This window comes from Pinus tabuliformis, chromosome 1_2, assembly GCF_031772625.1.
Source record: "Pinus tabuliformis cultivar Carrire ecotype Pingquan chromosome 1_2, CPIR1, whole genome shotgun sequence".
Taxonomy (NCBI): domain Eukaryota; kingdom Viridiplantae; phylum Streptophyta; class Pinopsida; order Pinales; family Pinaceae; genus Pinus; species Pinus tabuliformis.
This window is the reverse complement of record NC_142298.1, coordinates 593,070,222-593,086,593: the sequence shown is the minus strand read 5'-3', so window position 1 is coordinate 593,086,593 and position 16,372 is coordinate 593,070,222. Positions and strand designations below refer to the sequence as shown.

General features: G+C 41.0%; 1 protein-coding gene across 3 annotated transcripts in view; it reads right to left on the bottom strand.

Moving 5' to 3' along the window:
• LOC149207043 (sulfatase and phosphatidylinositolglycan class N domain-containing protein) overlaps positions 1 to 16,372 on the bottom strand; it is a 412,661-nt gene that overhangs the window by 129,323 nt on the left and 266,966 nt on the right. For all 3 annotated transcript variants that reach the window (XM_089395653.1, XM_089395652.1, XM_089395654.1), the window contains exons 11-12: positions 10,940 to 11,084; positions 10,731 to 10,839 (exon numbers count right to left, since the gene is read on the bottom strand). In XM_089395653.1, coding sequence (XP_089251779.1) covers positions 10,731 to 10,839; positions 10,940 to 11,084 — 254 coding nt within the window. The remainder of the gene's footprint in view (positions 1 to 10,730; positions 10,840 to 10,939; positions 11,085 to 16,372) is intronic.

The window sequence follows — 16,372 nt, the reverse complement described above, 5'->3', positions numbered from 1 at the left end:
TACCAGATGAGGATGCCCCCTGATTGGGGGAACAGATACTACAGCATCCTTCTTTGCAGTTGCTTGAGGACAAGCAACACTTTGGTGGGGAGGACTGTGATATTTCTACTTAGTGTTTCACTAAGTGAATATCAAATTTTGCTCAATTTTGGCATATTACATTGTTTCACTTAGGAGAAGTGGGCTTAGGGGACCCACATTCGATTTTTGGCATGAGAAGCACCCCAACATTAGAGTTCAATGGAAAGATTGCAGCTTTGGTGGAGTGTGGGGGCCACCACAAAGGAATTTCAGCCCACATGGAGAATACGCTCTCATTGGAGCGAAAATGGTGAGGGAAATTCGATGTGGACCCACATGGGCAACCTTGGAGGCAAATCGTCAAAAGGAAGGAGGGGCTCTCATTTTGCTCATCATCCATCATTTTTAAAAATTGTCTTTTGACATAGCACGCTTGAGTAGTGAGCCAAGTCTGCATGTGTTGTTCAGCACACTGGGTGTTTCCAAGCGGAAATCCCAGCCCTTGATTCGGTGGACTTTGAGTGCCATCCCAAGGAGGGAGTTCTACTTCATCCCAGTTCGTACCAGCAGTAGTGAGTCGAGTTACAGCAGCGCAGGGACTATGCAGTCATAGCTAGAGGCACTCCAAGAAGTTGAGGAGCGAGGGGAGTTTGTGGAGGAATTTCGGAGGGAAGGCTTGGGGAGCCTTCTAACAGGGTTTGCAAACATTTTTGGAGCATTCAACAACAGAATCTTTAGGTGGATTGATTTACCCAGTAGGAGAGCTAGTCAAGCCCAAGAGGGTCGAATTTCCGAGGTCAAGCTTTGGCCAAACCCTTGATGGGTTATTATGGGTTTCTTGAGTGGAGGTCGGAATAAATTGCCCGGAATTTTCTGAGCAGTGGAAAGGGCTCTAGCAGCAATCCATTTCAGGCAGCAACACATTCCTAGGCATCTACAGCGCAGCACATGGGTCATATTAGCAGCGAACTGGAGGAAGGTGATTTATTGATCATTTTGGGCTTTTACTAGCTTGCCTAGAGCAAGCCCGGGTGCACTCATTCCAGCACCTTGTACACCTCTTTCCATTAATAAAATGATTTTGATTTTGGATGCAAATTCATGGTTTGATTATTTGTTTTTATTTCATGTTGTGTTTGTCTATTTTTATTTGCATATTTACTATTAATTTTCCCTTAGGGATATTACAAATTTCCAGAAACAATTTCTGGGTTATGGAGAACTCCTGTGTATGAGCCTCTCCACAAAGTTTCGAGACTAGAACACGCCTGATGCTACAAAAACTAACACCCCCTCTTATCTAGGAAGGTGTTCTAGTGTTTCACTGCTGCTACAACACCTTGTCTCTGTATCACCCTCTATCACACTGCAGATGTCTGGCCACTATGATTGCCTGCCACTACCCACCTAGCACCAACCACTGCGGAACTCTGATGTCGCATTTGTGCTGCTACTGATATTGTTGTATTGCTACCAACTCTACATTTACACTGCAACTCCCTCTCATCTGTTGTTATTACAACTGCGACCGAGAAGCATTCTAAATATTGAATCGGTTGTGTTCAATATGATGCATCTGTCTCCCAAGTCCTGACTGTTACTAGCTACTACACTATACACTGAAAAATTTGTGTTGTTGTTGACTCTACACTTTGCCACTCTGCACAATTGCCAATATTGCACTGTGCTCCTCAGCATTTGACTGCTAGTAATCTGCAATTATCACTCTGGAATCTGACTACATCAACTAACACTAATCCATACAGTTACTGAATATTGTGGGCCCCTGTAGCAAGGTAATTATCCATGAGGACACCTCAATGGACCCTGCACATGTTTGTGTTGCTCTGGGACTAAAGCTCTAGATCGTCCCACCTCTCTCTTGGAGGTATTGTTGCGAACATCATGAAATCTCCCTCCAGCCTGGAGGACGACTTATCGATCTCTACAGACACTGCTTCCTGGTCCTTCTTCTCCTGCTTGTCCTTCTTCCTGAAAGGACATTGGGTATTGTAGTGGCTGAACTCACCAATCTAAAGCACTTGACTTTTGACATGTCCCTCTTCTTCTTCCTTTTCGCCTACCCCTCACTGGGACCCTTAAATGCTAGGGCCACATTTTCCTCTTCCTTCTCACCCTTCACGCCCTTGTTGCTCGCAACTGCTACCGCTGATGGTACTCTTTACTAGAGCCCACCTCAACTCCTCTTGCTGTAGATCGAACCACATCGCGTTCCACTTATGCAATGTGTCTCTGCCTAAGATACTTTGGACAAGCACCTGTCAGTCATCTGAGACACTATTCAGTGCCAGTCCTACAAGCTCTGTGGGTTGGGATACCTCCCCAACGGTTGTTAGTTGATCTCAGACTTCCTGAATCCTAGTGAGGAAGCCATCTATGCTTTCGCCCTTCTGCATCCTTATGCTCCTCAACTTATCCTGGGGAAACATCTTCCACTGCACCTTCGCCATTTCCTTCCTGTACTCCTTGAGCTGATCAACATCGTGGGGTACTGCTACCACATTCTCCACATAGGCTTTCAAGCCATATTCATCCAGAAGGAAGGACATCCTAGCCTTCTAGATGACATAGTTGGTGACTCCCTCCAACCTATACTGACCTTTAAGCCCTGTTGTGGCCATCTCTAAATCTGGTCGAAAATCTCCCTCTTTCCCTCTGCTCGGTTGTTGGATCTGCTATACGCACTCCCTTTGTTGAGAAATCTAAGGGCTTGATATGTTAATGATTTCTCTATCTTAGATAACTGCTTGTGAAGTATTTTTATCTTTTTCCTTATTCAAACAAGATCTTTTCATATGTGTATGTTTATTAACTTCATCAACCAGCTATCATGCATAATAAGCAAAAGAACAATAACACAAGATATAGGCAGTAGCCAGGGCAAAACCTCTCCAACCTGAGAGGAAAACCCACGGTAATTCTTCTTATAGAATCTTCACTTGACAAAATTTCCAAGACCCATACAAAGACCCTTTGACCAAAGTGTCTCCAAGATCAAGGCTAGAACCTTCTGCTACTGTTGTCCTCTGACTTGTTGTACCATAGATCAGATCTGCAACTATAGATGGAAGGATTAGCTTCCCTCTCCCTTCCTCCTTCCTCCAAGCTTCACTTGTCCAAAATAGTTCACTTGTCCAGCTGTTGTCCTCAACGCTTGCCTTTAAACAAGATGATCTGCTTCCTTGATGTGAATTGTTCAGCAACCCTAGCAGCAGACCTGAAGATGTCATTGTCTTCCCACGTGTGAGTGAGCTACTTGATCTTGTAGCCTCCTCCTTGCCTCGCTATACTTGGAGCTTCCTTCTAGACCAACAACCAAACTCTTTAGGCCTCAAATCAACCCTTTTCATGAAGATGACCTAGGACTGTAATGCAGCCCTAATTGTGACCTATTCCTTCACACGTGTGAGAGGTTTAGGGCTCTTCTAGCCCTCCTAAACCTTCACTCTACTTGTCTCTACTCTTCAAATAAATATGCCCTTCAAATAGACCCAAGATCGAACTCTTTCCTTGCTAATGAGAGCACATAAGATGATGCCCTAGCCTCGCACGTGTGGACAGAATTCCTGCGGTTATAGATGGCAGAACAAACCTTCTTCTTGTTGACCTGCGACTCCTTGAGTTGACCCTTTCTTCGCACCCTTAGACAGACTTCTTCGCATAGGAGAGAGACCGAATTGATGTGTTGTGAGTGTGTTCGAATGAGGGAGGAGAGGCCCTTATTTATAGTCCTCTCAAGGCTTCTCATTAGGCCGACTTACATAATTAATTTAGCTGACAGTCGAAGTTTCAATGCCTTTTGATCCTCGCTTGGAGGAGACTTTTATTAGCCATTTGTACTTGAACTTGGAGGAGACATTACACATGGTTCTGCCCTTGATCTTGGAGACACAAACTATATACTTTACAAGTGTAATTATTTACATCAATGACACAAACCTATCACCTAGCCTAGAGCTCTTCAATGGGAGCTACTACAAACAACTTTTGAGCATGAAACCCATGACTCAAATTTACAAAATATTTTGCTAGATACAATTTACATCATTTACAAAGAACATGGAGATGTATGGTGGTATACGACAACATGCCGGTTTACACTGTGGGGTTGGAGGAGTGACTTGCATCGCATTGAGGAGGTGCGAGGAGTGACAAGTGCAACAACACAGGCAGGACACAGGATGGTATAGTTGTAGCCAGGGGTATCCAGTGGTGTACAGGGACAGGTTGCAGCATACAGTGGCATGTCGAGGAGTGCGGTGGTACTTGGTGGTATGCAGTGACACATGATGCAACGCAGCGAGCTCTTGGAGCATTGCCTCCAGGGAGACTTATGGACAGGGACAGTAGGTGTACCATTGGATGCAACTCACTTAGGATCAATGAGGACATTGTTGAGCATCTAGGGACACCATGTTTAGTGGAGGCAGGGCCTCAAAGGGGTTATCAGCAGATCCGAGGCGGAGAGAGGGTCATCCGTAGGATTACTCTTGAGCATTCCGACAGACTCTTGATCATACTCTTTGGGACATACCCACCCATCATCCTCCAGTGTTGCTTACAGTCACAGAGGGTTTGGCTGTTGCCCTTTGACACTCTCCATTCAAGTAGCAGGGCATGGGAGGCTCACCCTAAGTGATACACCATGTGTCATGGGCCGAGAGGAGATTCTCCAGTTGAGACACTTGGTAGGTGCACGAGTTGATGGTTACAGGCTTAGGGATGGCATGGTTGATTGTCGAGGTAGCATATGTTCCACCCCTAGGCTCACACTTGGGGAGGTGACTGAGAGGGAGTTACATGGTGCTTTTTCAGCTAGACAGCTTGAGGCATTAGGTGAGCATGAGGTGTAGAGGATGGTAGTCCTTGTTGGCAAGATGATGCCTAGGCTTTTGGCAGTACTCAAGCACATCAATAGGAGCTGGGATAACAAATCTCGCTATGTGATTTGGCATACACATAGCAGTTGGATATTCGCGACACAGGTTCTTGATGCTCAGTGCCTACCTATTGGATACCTACAGGAGGCAGAGACGGGGCATAGAGGGGTCCCAACGGCTAGCAGCATATCATAGCGGCAGGCAGAGAGGATTGGGGGTTGAGGACCTCCAATATGGTTATGGGATTAAGGGATCCAGTGGATTGGTGGGATACTCCACTCCTTAGTGACAATAGTAGGGATAACAGGCAGATTGATTCATTCACAAGCGGACACATGGGGGATCACCGAAGCCCTCACCATAGGACGAGGAAGATTGTTGCTCAGGATTGGGGCTAGCCATGGAGTGATAGGCATTGGCACTGTTGAGTCGCTTTGGCAAGATTGGCCTAGCCTCGATCATCTTATAGATTATGGTCGAGAGTTATGGGAGAGGAGGCTCGATACGAGCATGCTAGGCAGTTAGTCATGACCAGAGTGTCACAATGTCAACAACATAGGTTCCTTTTGCGATGAACAAGGGATTCTGGCATAACAGGGTTGACCAGTTCAGCTACTCGTAGAGATGAGTTGGTTTCTATAGGCGAGGGTCATCCAGATCTTCCATTTGGTTTTAGTAATTCGTCGATGGTGTGGGGAACTTCACTGGTGTGGCAGGGTGATCGGCAAGAGGAGATCAGGGGAGGCCTGGGTAGACGAGGGTTCAATCCCACCAAGATTGGATTGCATCTTCAGGAGTTTACTCTTATAGTACATGAGATGGACTACTCAGTTGGGAAATTTCATGGGGAGTTGGGCAAAGCCCTACATTATCATGATGCTCTACTTATTGCTAATATGCAGAGGGCTTCTGGTACCTATATCTGGTTGGATAGTGAGTGAAGCAAGGTGTGCTTCACACTGTTTAGAATGGCTTGGGGTCCTAGTATCGAGGGATTCCTTCATGTCGGGACAGTGTTGAGATTGGGGATGACTCAATGGTACATTTGGGACCCTGGTATTATTGGTGGTTACAGTGGTAATCAATAGTCAAAGAGGGCACTTGTTCAGGCATTGCTTAAGGACAAGCAATTTTTGGCGGGGAGAACTGTAATGTTTCTTCCTAAATTATTTTGAAACAAGATTTATTTCTACTTTTTGGGGGCCAATTTTGGTGAAGTCAGGGTCCATTTGATTTTTGATAGAAGACTGAGGAGCCAGAGGCAAGTTAATTTTATTTTATTTTGTTTTGTTAATGATATGCGGGGACCACCCACATAAGAAATACGCACTCTCTAAGCCAATGATTCGAAATGCATGAGAGGGAAGAAAAGGCAAGAAGAAAGGCTCCATGAAAGTTATAAAAGGAGGGCAGCACACTTCATTTGGCATTCTTGGCTTATCGAATTTGATTTTGTTGCTCGCGCTGTTTAGTCGGGTCACTTATTGTTTCACAAGTGTTTTCCAAGCGGAGAACTCAACCTTTCTTTGGGGGACTTCGAGTGCCACCCTAGAGAGTTTCATCCATTATCATTCGAAGGATATTTGTAGAGAGATTTCCATCATTTGTATTCAGTTCACCCCAACAGTGCGTATTTCTGGAGGACGCAGTGGTGGATATAGTGTGGCCATTGTAGCATTTATCCGGAGGGCTATTGTCGGGAGAAATTAGGAGAAGAAGGCTCAATAGATTTGTTGGCATATTGGGTGAGTTTGAAGGCTGGAAGTGGCAGCAATATTCAAGAATGATTTTGCAAACTCTATGGCCAGCGCAAAAGAGAGAAACTAGGCATACGTGGGAGATACAGTTTCAGCCATTGGGGCTATTGCTTGCCAGGAGAAATAAGGGAGGTATTGGTGGAGTTGATTGCTACATTTTAGGGGTGTCTAGGGAGGATTTTGCTGGTGGTTTGACAAACAACGTGCTTCAACAGCTATTTGAAAGCATGGGGTCTTGGGGGGTCGTTTTTGGAAGGTCAAAACTAGGCCAAACTATTTTTGGGTTTTTCTAGGTTTTTGACAAGGACCTTAGAAATAATTTTGAAGAATTTTCTGAACACCGGTGGTGAGGTTTTCAGCGATATCTTTGTAGTAGACAATGCAGAATTGTTAGGCACTACACAATGACTTTTGGGGGTCAATTTTGGGAGCTCAAAATTCAGGCCAAACCATTTCTAGGTTTTTGTGGGTTTTCCTTAAGGAGCCTAGATATAAATTTGCAAAATTTTCTAAGCACCAGAGGTAGGGTTTTCAGCCATATCATTGCAGCAGACGGTGCATAATTGTTGGGGACTGCACAGTGCAGTATTTCGTCAATTGATTCTAGCTCCGGGTTGTCATTACTTCACCCGGGCTTTGCTCTGCTTGCCTTTGAGGCAAGCCTAAGTGCATTCCTTCCATATTTTGTACTCTTATACCAGTTTATAATAAAATGGCTCAGTTGCTTCCATATTTCTTATAGTTATGGACGTTTTCTAATTGTTTTTAAATTTATGTGGTAAAAATTGTTATTTGCTTGCATATCATTATTTTTCCTGTTTTGAAACATTACACGGAAGCTTTGGAGGGCAGTTCGATTCAGTTGAAGAGGAGGTCGATCCAGGTGCTAGTGGCCAAGAAAATTTCCAAGAGGCTAAGCAAGTCATCTCCAAAGGCAAAGTCAGGCAAAACGAAAAATTTCAGGCAGTTCCACAGGTGAGTAAAGCATGTGCTAGGCTTGCGTAGAGGCTAACGTAGGGGCGTTCGAGTGGCCCAGACACAACTAGATTTTGGAGCAAATTCAGTTGTCGAGTGAGACAAATTGTCTCACGAATTATTTGACCAAATTATTTCACTAGAGGATTGCTATTCAGGCATCCAAATTTTTGTACTCAAATTTTATTGTTGCATAATAATAAAATAAACCCTCATCTGCTACACTAGTTTTCCCTTCAGGGTTTTTCCAGGGACTATTAGTCCAAAAATATTGGTGTCATTTATTGTGTGTGTGCATCTATTTTTCATAGTTCCAGTTTATTTTTCACAACATAATTTTTTATGTGAAGAATTGCAGTGTGATTTATTCATTATTTGTCGTAACAAATAAGCTACATAATTAATCAGTGAGAAGAATAAATTTCCAGTGGCTGCAATTTAAGAAAAATTCACAGAAACTAGAGAGAGGATGCCACCTGAAACCCTAAAGAAACTTGCTTGATTCTCTCACCAATGACAATAAAATATGATAGAATAAAATGATCAATCATTGAGCTCCATCCTCCTTTTATAATCTTTCATTGAGACTTCTCCAAGCTTCTAGATCTTCTTTTAATATTATTTTATTGAAGAAGTCACTTTTCTCCTCCTAAGTGACTTTTGCCCCTTTTTAATAAAAATACTTTTGCCCCTTTTTATTATTTATTATTTACCCTTTTTATTTAATAATATCAAAATTGGGTAAATTTTTCATGGATCTCCTAGATCAATTTTCCTTCTCGCTAGCCTATAGGAGATAACTAGGCAAGCAAAAATGTAGCCCTCATGCACAAGAAATTTGGGTACATTACAAGCACACAAAGATCGTATGCCAAAAATAATAAATAAAATGCTTCAAATACATTAAGAGAAAATCAAGATACAAGAACTCCTCATCAACACACAAATCATAAGAGAAGATATCTCAACCAGTCAGCACATATCACTCATGACAGAAACAACTAATTTATGTTTCAAAGAATATCGATGTCAACATAATTAACTCTTATGATAACAATTCTTCTTTCGAAGCATATATGCACAAAGTTCTACAAAAGATTGATTTGAGATGCTTAGATCATTCCACAATCAGACGATTATGTGCCACAATTAAAAGTTCATACCATTTTGTACCATCAAGGACGACAACTACAAGAATTTGGAAAGATGTGAATAGATTACAAGACAAAGAAAAAAATAACACGCCTTTTCATCCATATGCTTTGAGTACGAAGCATTTCTAAAGGGGAAGGCAATATTATGAACATAAATATTTATTAAATAATAATTAATATTTATAAAAGGACATGTCTCAAAAGACATGATTCTTCATGAAAGGGCATCCCACCAAAGTATATATATGAGGCCCTCATTTATATCAGCATATCATCAAGTGTACATTCAAACATTTATATATAAATATTATTTATTCTATGATATTCTCATATTCTAGATATTCTGAATATTTGTGTGATAACAAACTTTATTCATATCATCTAAGATATTACAATTATTATAATTTATGACCCTTTAACATATGTATCATTCTCAAATTCCATTCAATTTATTATGACCCTCCTATAGGTTAGAGTTTCATTGCATGAATAATATTGTTTATGTCCACTATGTTCTCTTGTGTAGGGCAACTTGAGAAAATTCTTGATGTGGACACCATTTCATTCCAAAACATTAGCATAATGTCTCAGTGGATTATGGAGAAAGAGATGCCTATTATGGGGAAAGTCACTACGTGGTTAGAGGAAGAGAAGGAGAAACAGCAAGCATAGGGGCACAGGATGTTGACCCACAGCCATTATGGAAGGAGCACCTTGACACTAAGGAGGGTGATGTGACAGCCTCAATACCAACTTCTACAACAGATACATTGACCAATCGCCTTCAAACACATGGCGCAGGACCTTATATTGGCATATTAGCAATTACTTTTTCTCATAAACAAGGGAGAGGAAATTGATAGCTAGTTGCTAGATTTGTCATTGTAAATGACTTCTAACGTTGAGACTTGATATACATTATATATATATTTTATCTCATTTTGTATTGGTTGTCCAGTTTTGAGTCCTTAATTGGACAGCTATGAGGATCGAGGATACAATATCAGCTTTGATGTACCATTAATGATTTGGCATCTACTACATCATATATATTGCTGTTTTTTCCATATCTAAGTGCTTATTTGGTGTTGTGCTTGGTTTACAATTTCTTAAACAACGAAAAACTGAATTTAATTTTGTATATTTAATATTTGTCGATTTATCTGATGTTCTAATGTCTAGAGTCCCAGACCCTTGAAAACTTTTTGCTGGTACAGACATTTTCAACAATGCTAAATAGCATAGAACTCCCTTTCATTGCACCATCTGTACATGTTCATGTGTGACTAAATGACTTCTAACGTTGAGACTTGATATATATATATATATATATATATATATATATATATATATTAACTCATTTTGTATTGGTTGTCCAGTTTTGAGTCCTTAAATGGACAACTATGAGGATCGAGGATACAATATCAGCTTTGATGTATCATTAAGGATTTGGCATCTACTACATCATATATATTGCTGTTTTTTCCATATCTAAGTGCTTGTTTGGTGTTGTGCTTGGTTTACAATTTCTTAAACAATGAAAAACTGACTTTAATTTTGTATATTTAATATTTGTCGATTTATCTGATGTTCTAATGTCTAAAGTCCCAGACCCTTGAAAAAATATTGCTGGTACAGACATTTTCAACAATGCTAAATAGCATAGAACTGCCTTTGATTGCACCGTCTGTACATGTGCATGTGTGCCTAGCCTAGTCAAACAATCACAAGTACGAATCAAAAACTATCCTAGGAAAAACGGGCTTATTGAGTAACTTGAACAATGTATCAAAGAAAGAAAAAACGAAGTGGAGGTTTTCTTAATGTTCTTAAGAACTTAGGATATAAGAGACCTTGAATTGCCAAATCAGCAAGATATCATAGAAACTAAGGTGGGGGATTAAAGAGAGAAAGAAAGAGACCAGCCAATGACCAATTTATAAGTTGATGGAATGCCAAAAGTTCCCGTCTTTCAGCTCTGTGAGCAGTGGATATCCACACCATTCCAGATGATAGCATCACCAAAGATACCTGTAATCTTAAACGGTTAAGGCAAGATAATAACAAATGTCAAAAACTAAGATTACACGGAATAAAGAAAATAATAATGTCACAAAGCACTTATAATTACTTGTAAATAAAATAGCTTCCATGATCCATCCATTCTGTGTTTCAACCCAGATACAATAAAGCGCCAAGCATCTTGTCTAGGAAGCGTACAATCAAACAACCGAGCAGCTGATGCAATTAAAACCACAACGAGGCCACTTCCAACACTGCAAAATAGTACACGATGTAAAAACATGGGAAGAGTACAATCATCTATTAGAAAATAGGAGGATTACCAGTTATAATGCAAACATTATATGTCTATGCCATGCCTACAGAAATTCCACAACATGGATATAATAATGTGAAAATCAACTAAAAGAATACCATCTAGAGTGTCTGATAGCATTTAGCTCATTTTCAATTTTACACTGTTTACAAATATTACTTCTATTCTTCGACAAATCTTTTAAAATTGTTGTGCACTTCTTCTGTTGAACAGATCTTGTAATACTCTCTTCACAAAGATCAAGAAATTTAAAAAAAAAAAAGTGAAAAAAGCACGCATTCCTATTCTGGAATGAAATTTTGTGTACAAAGGCTAGCTGCTAGATACATTCTCGTTATTGTTAAAAATGAATACAATGTATGAAAAATATATGAAATATAAACTTTATTGAAATGTGTATAAAGAAATACAACTACATAAACAATAAATGCAAGTCACCATATAAGTTCCAAGAAAAGTAGGACCATGGCAACACGATAATCAAGGAAATTCTAAGAAAGGGAGCATGATAACCTAATAACAAAAAGCATCATTCCGTGCTAAAGGCAGAACAAGTTCAAAATACCTGAGCCTGTCTACAATGAAACAACATAGTCCAGAGCATGAACTGGGTGTATGAATTCTCAAAGGACATTGTGTACCAGCAAACAAACGAAGGTTCAAGTTTGGAGGCAAGGTGATAGTAGAAATACACAAATCTCAACAACTCTGCATTTGGCAATGAGTCGGCAACTAATACACTCATGTGATGGATCCTGAAGACAATTTTCTAAACTCTGCATTACTCTTGAATGTAACTCCATTAGAGTGCAGAATATATTGTTGTTCTTAAATAACAAAGTTTTCCAATATTTGGTTCCCTAGGCCCTATGGCGATCTCTTGTGCCAATGGTGTCATTCATTGCTCTGTTGTTTTATTTTACTGAATTGTTTAGATTCCATTGCTTTAGATTATTAAGAATAAGAATGGAATGATTAATGTACTTCTAGACATTGAAGTGGATAGCAGCAATAGTATTTCAACTTCCAAGTTCCATCAGGTCAATTCTCTTAAGATCTATTGTGACAATATGTGCATTGGGATGCCCAGGCCAGATTATGGATCATATTGGTATCGGAGCAGGTTCCTTGGATTTATGGTCGAGTCTTGTTTCAGCAGTATGCCAAGCCCGGTGAAAGAAAAAATAAGAAGGTTTACATCCAATGGTACCTGAAATCAAGGATCACTGGGATACCCAGGCCAGATTATGGATCATATTGGTATTAAAGCAAGATCCTTGGCTTTACAGTTTTCAGGGGTATCCTAACCCAACAAAAGAAAAAACAGGAAGATGGATTTGACACCCATTGGAGCCAAAGATCGAGAATGTCGGTGTTTGTACCATCGAAAGGTCTTCTGCATCAGTTAAGTGTCTAGCATGCAAGGAAGAGTCATCTTTATGTGTTTGTTCAAGAGGAGCAAATATTATGATTTCTTTCCTGAATTTTAACTAAAGAAAAAGCACCTTAATTCATTTATTGATTAATGTTGGCTTTTGGGCTAAAGCTTCTAAGGATAAATAATCTAATTATTTAAGTGACTTAAATCTAATCTCCACCATTGATCTAAGTGGTTATGATTTAATCCTAGCCCTCTATCACTTACGAGATTAAGGATTGGATGGAGACAACCTTTTTTTTTTAATTTTGAGGTAGTGACTTTCTCATGAAAGAGAGGATCGAGGGACTGAGGAGAAAGAGGAAAGGTGCACAACAATTTTTGGAAAGAGAATTTGTGTGAGGGCTGTGAATCTTGAAGGGGGCGAGACTTGGAGGAGAGAAGGCGAATATACTGAGCAAGCTGAGACTATGAGAGAAGGTCGAAACTTCCAACTGGTGGGTCGAGACTTGGAGGCCGAATTTTCCAATGTGTAGGTTGTACAGTTAGGAGGGTCGAAGTTTTGTAGGTACAGACCAAGATCTTTCAGGGGCTGAATTCTTCCTAGGGAGAAAAACTTTGGGTCGAATTCCAGATTCTAATATTGTTGTATTTTCTATGTAATTTCTTTTTGGGTCTAGGCCCTAAAACTTCCCAGATTTAATAGAAAGTGAAGGGAAATTTATTGGGAAGAATTTATGTTGTCTTGTGGTGATTTCCTATTTATCTTTCCACTACATATTTTATTTATGATGTCGAGAATATCAGTGTATTTATTTTCACAGTTTCAAAATTAATTTGATCATAAATTATTTTCTGGGTAATAAAATAATCGTGAAAAATATTAAAGAAAAAAATGGATCTGGTGTTAAAATTGAAAATGGTATCAGAGCACTAGAAACTATGTGGGGGAGATCATATAGCACAAGGGTTATAGAGCATCAAACTTATTTTACCAATAGTATAATTTATGGGGGTTTTAGAGATCTGATTTTGAGGTTTGCAGGGATGGCCGCAACAAGTTTGAGATATGAAGACCGGTTGGAGGGGGCATCCTGTTGATTTTGGCTAGCATCGGATGTGCTCTAGCTCCGAAATTTTGTGGAGAGGCTAGAATCATAAGATCGCCAAGACCCAGAAATCATTTAAAGAAATTCCACCTGGATTGTGAGTTATTAAAATAATTAATATTTTTAATGGGGTTCCTAAGTCTAAACTTAGGAAAATAAAAATATTAATGGGTATTAATAAAAATATGGGTAAGAAGCTTCTAAGAGACGAGGATCAAGTTTGTTTTAATCTTAGCCGTTGATTAGGGACTTAATCTCGGCCGTTGATTTATCAACAAGAAAAGTATAAAAGGAGGCTTGAGGGTCAATTGGAGATACACCAAGTTGATCAATCAGTTCGATTTTTCTGGGGCGTGGTTTGCTAAGAAAATTGAACCAGTGATCTGAGTTGCAGTGAGAGGGGCAGAAGCAGAGATTTGGATCGAAAAGGAGTTTCGAGCCAAAGAGTACGTGGCAGAGAAGCAACAGTAGCATCAGAGAGACAACGCAGAGGCCTACGCAGCCCAGAAAGGGCTCGCACAGAGCTGACGCAGGCCAGGAGGGTCTCTTGCAGTGGCAGTGCAGAGTATTCGTCAGAAGTCCGAGATTTTTCTCAAGAAGTGAGGTTCTGAGCCAGGAGAGCTGGACAACAGTCTTCCTCTAACAAATCAATCCAACAAGAAGGGTGACACAGTCTTCTGAAGGCAAGACACTGGCCCACGCAGTGATTGCATAGGGAATTCGCAGTATTTGCCGGGAGGAGCTAGATCGCTCATTGGATCTGTTGCGACTTGAGGAACGAGGCAAACCCTCATATGTATTTCTCGTTGTCCTGATTTCTCTGTAAGGTTAGCCAGTGTGAGAGGCAACCTGTTGTACTCAGATTCTGCTTGTTTAATAATACAAAACCTCTATGTTGCACTGGCTTTCCCACATTGGGTTTTTCCAGGGACGTGTTGTCCAAAAATAACAGTGTCCCTTGTGTGTTTGTCTCATTTATTGTTTCAATTTATGATTTGTATGTCAGTGAAGTCTGCAATAGTGTTTTTCATCATTGTTTATAGATTAAATAGCTTTTTGAATGAAATAACAAGTAGGAGATCTTCAACCAGTAACTGCAGTAGGATTTATGTTTGTAAAGATTCAGAAATCTTCACATGGTATCAGAGCATTGCAGATCATAGGTCACAGAAGCCATCAGCAGGGAGATCCAGTAAATCGTCTGCAGAGAGACAGTTGTCTCAAGTGACAACGTTGTTTCAGAGCCGAAGGAGCAACTGAAGGAGTGACATAGTGCCAGAGGAGTGACACAAATGCTCACGCAGTGCCTGTGTCAGCTTTCTAAGCCAGGAAGAGGAGACGCAGTAACCAAGAGGAGCTCACGCAGTGACTGCGTCAGCTCTATGGCCCAGCACAAAGTTTGAGGGGCTCAGATCAATCAGTTGTCGGGGCAATAGGAGCAGTGCAAATTCGATCTGTGGTGTTGGTGGGACGTTGTTGTTTGTTTTGCAGAACAATTTCTGTGGAGACGAAACCAAGGTAGAGGGAGTCACTTCCATAATGGATTTCTTGCCAAAGAAATCTAGATCCAGGTTGCTGAACAGCAGCAAAGGAGGATTGGAGAGGAGTGATTTGACATTGTTTGGCAAAAGGATTTCCATGAAGGAAATCAGGACTTAGAGGAAGTCTAGTGGGAACTTGTTCCTTCGAGGATTTCTAGCGCCAAAGAAATCTAGATCCACGTTTTGTTGAGCAACAGCGAAAGAGGGAGAAGAGAACCTGTTCGACACTCATTTGAGTAGAGATGGCAGTTAATGGACTGAGAGATCAGGACAGATTGGATGGGGCGTCCAACTTTGTCATCTAGAAGGCCAGGATCCTAGCAATCTTGGACAAGAATCGAATCAAGGATGATGCCTTGAAGGTGGCTGTTGTTCCGGTCGATGATGATCCTCTCAAGAAATACGAGGAGGCCCAAGCAAAGGTGAAATGCATGATCTTGGTCGGGGTCAAGGATCATGTCGTCCCACATATTGCTGAAAAGGAAACACCAAGGGAGATGTGGGAGGCCTTGACCACTATGTATGAGGGAACTTCCATTCAACAAAAGATGTTTTTTGAGAACCAGCTAAGACAGTATTAGATGCAGAAGGGAGAAGAAAACGATCCCTTCCTTCTCAGGTTGCAAGGGATTTGAGACCAGTTGACTTCTGTGGGGTCTACACCAGACCCTGAGTTCATGGTCAGGATTGCCCTGAATGCAGTCACAGAAGGTTGGGAGACCTTTGTCCAGAGCATCTTGGGCAGGGCTTCTCTCCCCAGTTGGAAGCAGATGTGGGCAGCTCTTCGACAGGAAGAGATCTTGCAGTTAACCAAGGCAGGAAGTAGCGGCAAAGGAGTCAAAGTCAAGGAGGAAGAGGAGGATGCAACTCTCACATCAACAGGACAGAAAGGCAACAAAAGAGGAAAAATAAAGACATAACCAAAGTCAAATGCTTCAGATATGGGAAACTGAGACATTTTGCCACTCAGTGCCCTCGGAAAAAGGGCAAGGAAGAGAAGTTTGACTCAAAGGTTGCTCCAACGAAATCTGACAAGGAGGATGATGATGAGGATTGCGCCATGAGTGCTCATGCACCTCTAGAGAAGAGGTGTGCCGACATTGAGCTGTAGTCAGGAGGACTACACCTAGGGGCAGGATCCTTGAGGTGCCTAAACTCTTGGATCACATATGGCTACGGGAGCCCTTAATGACAGTAG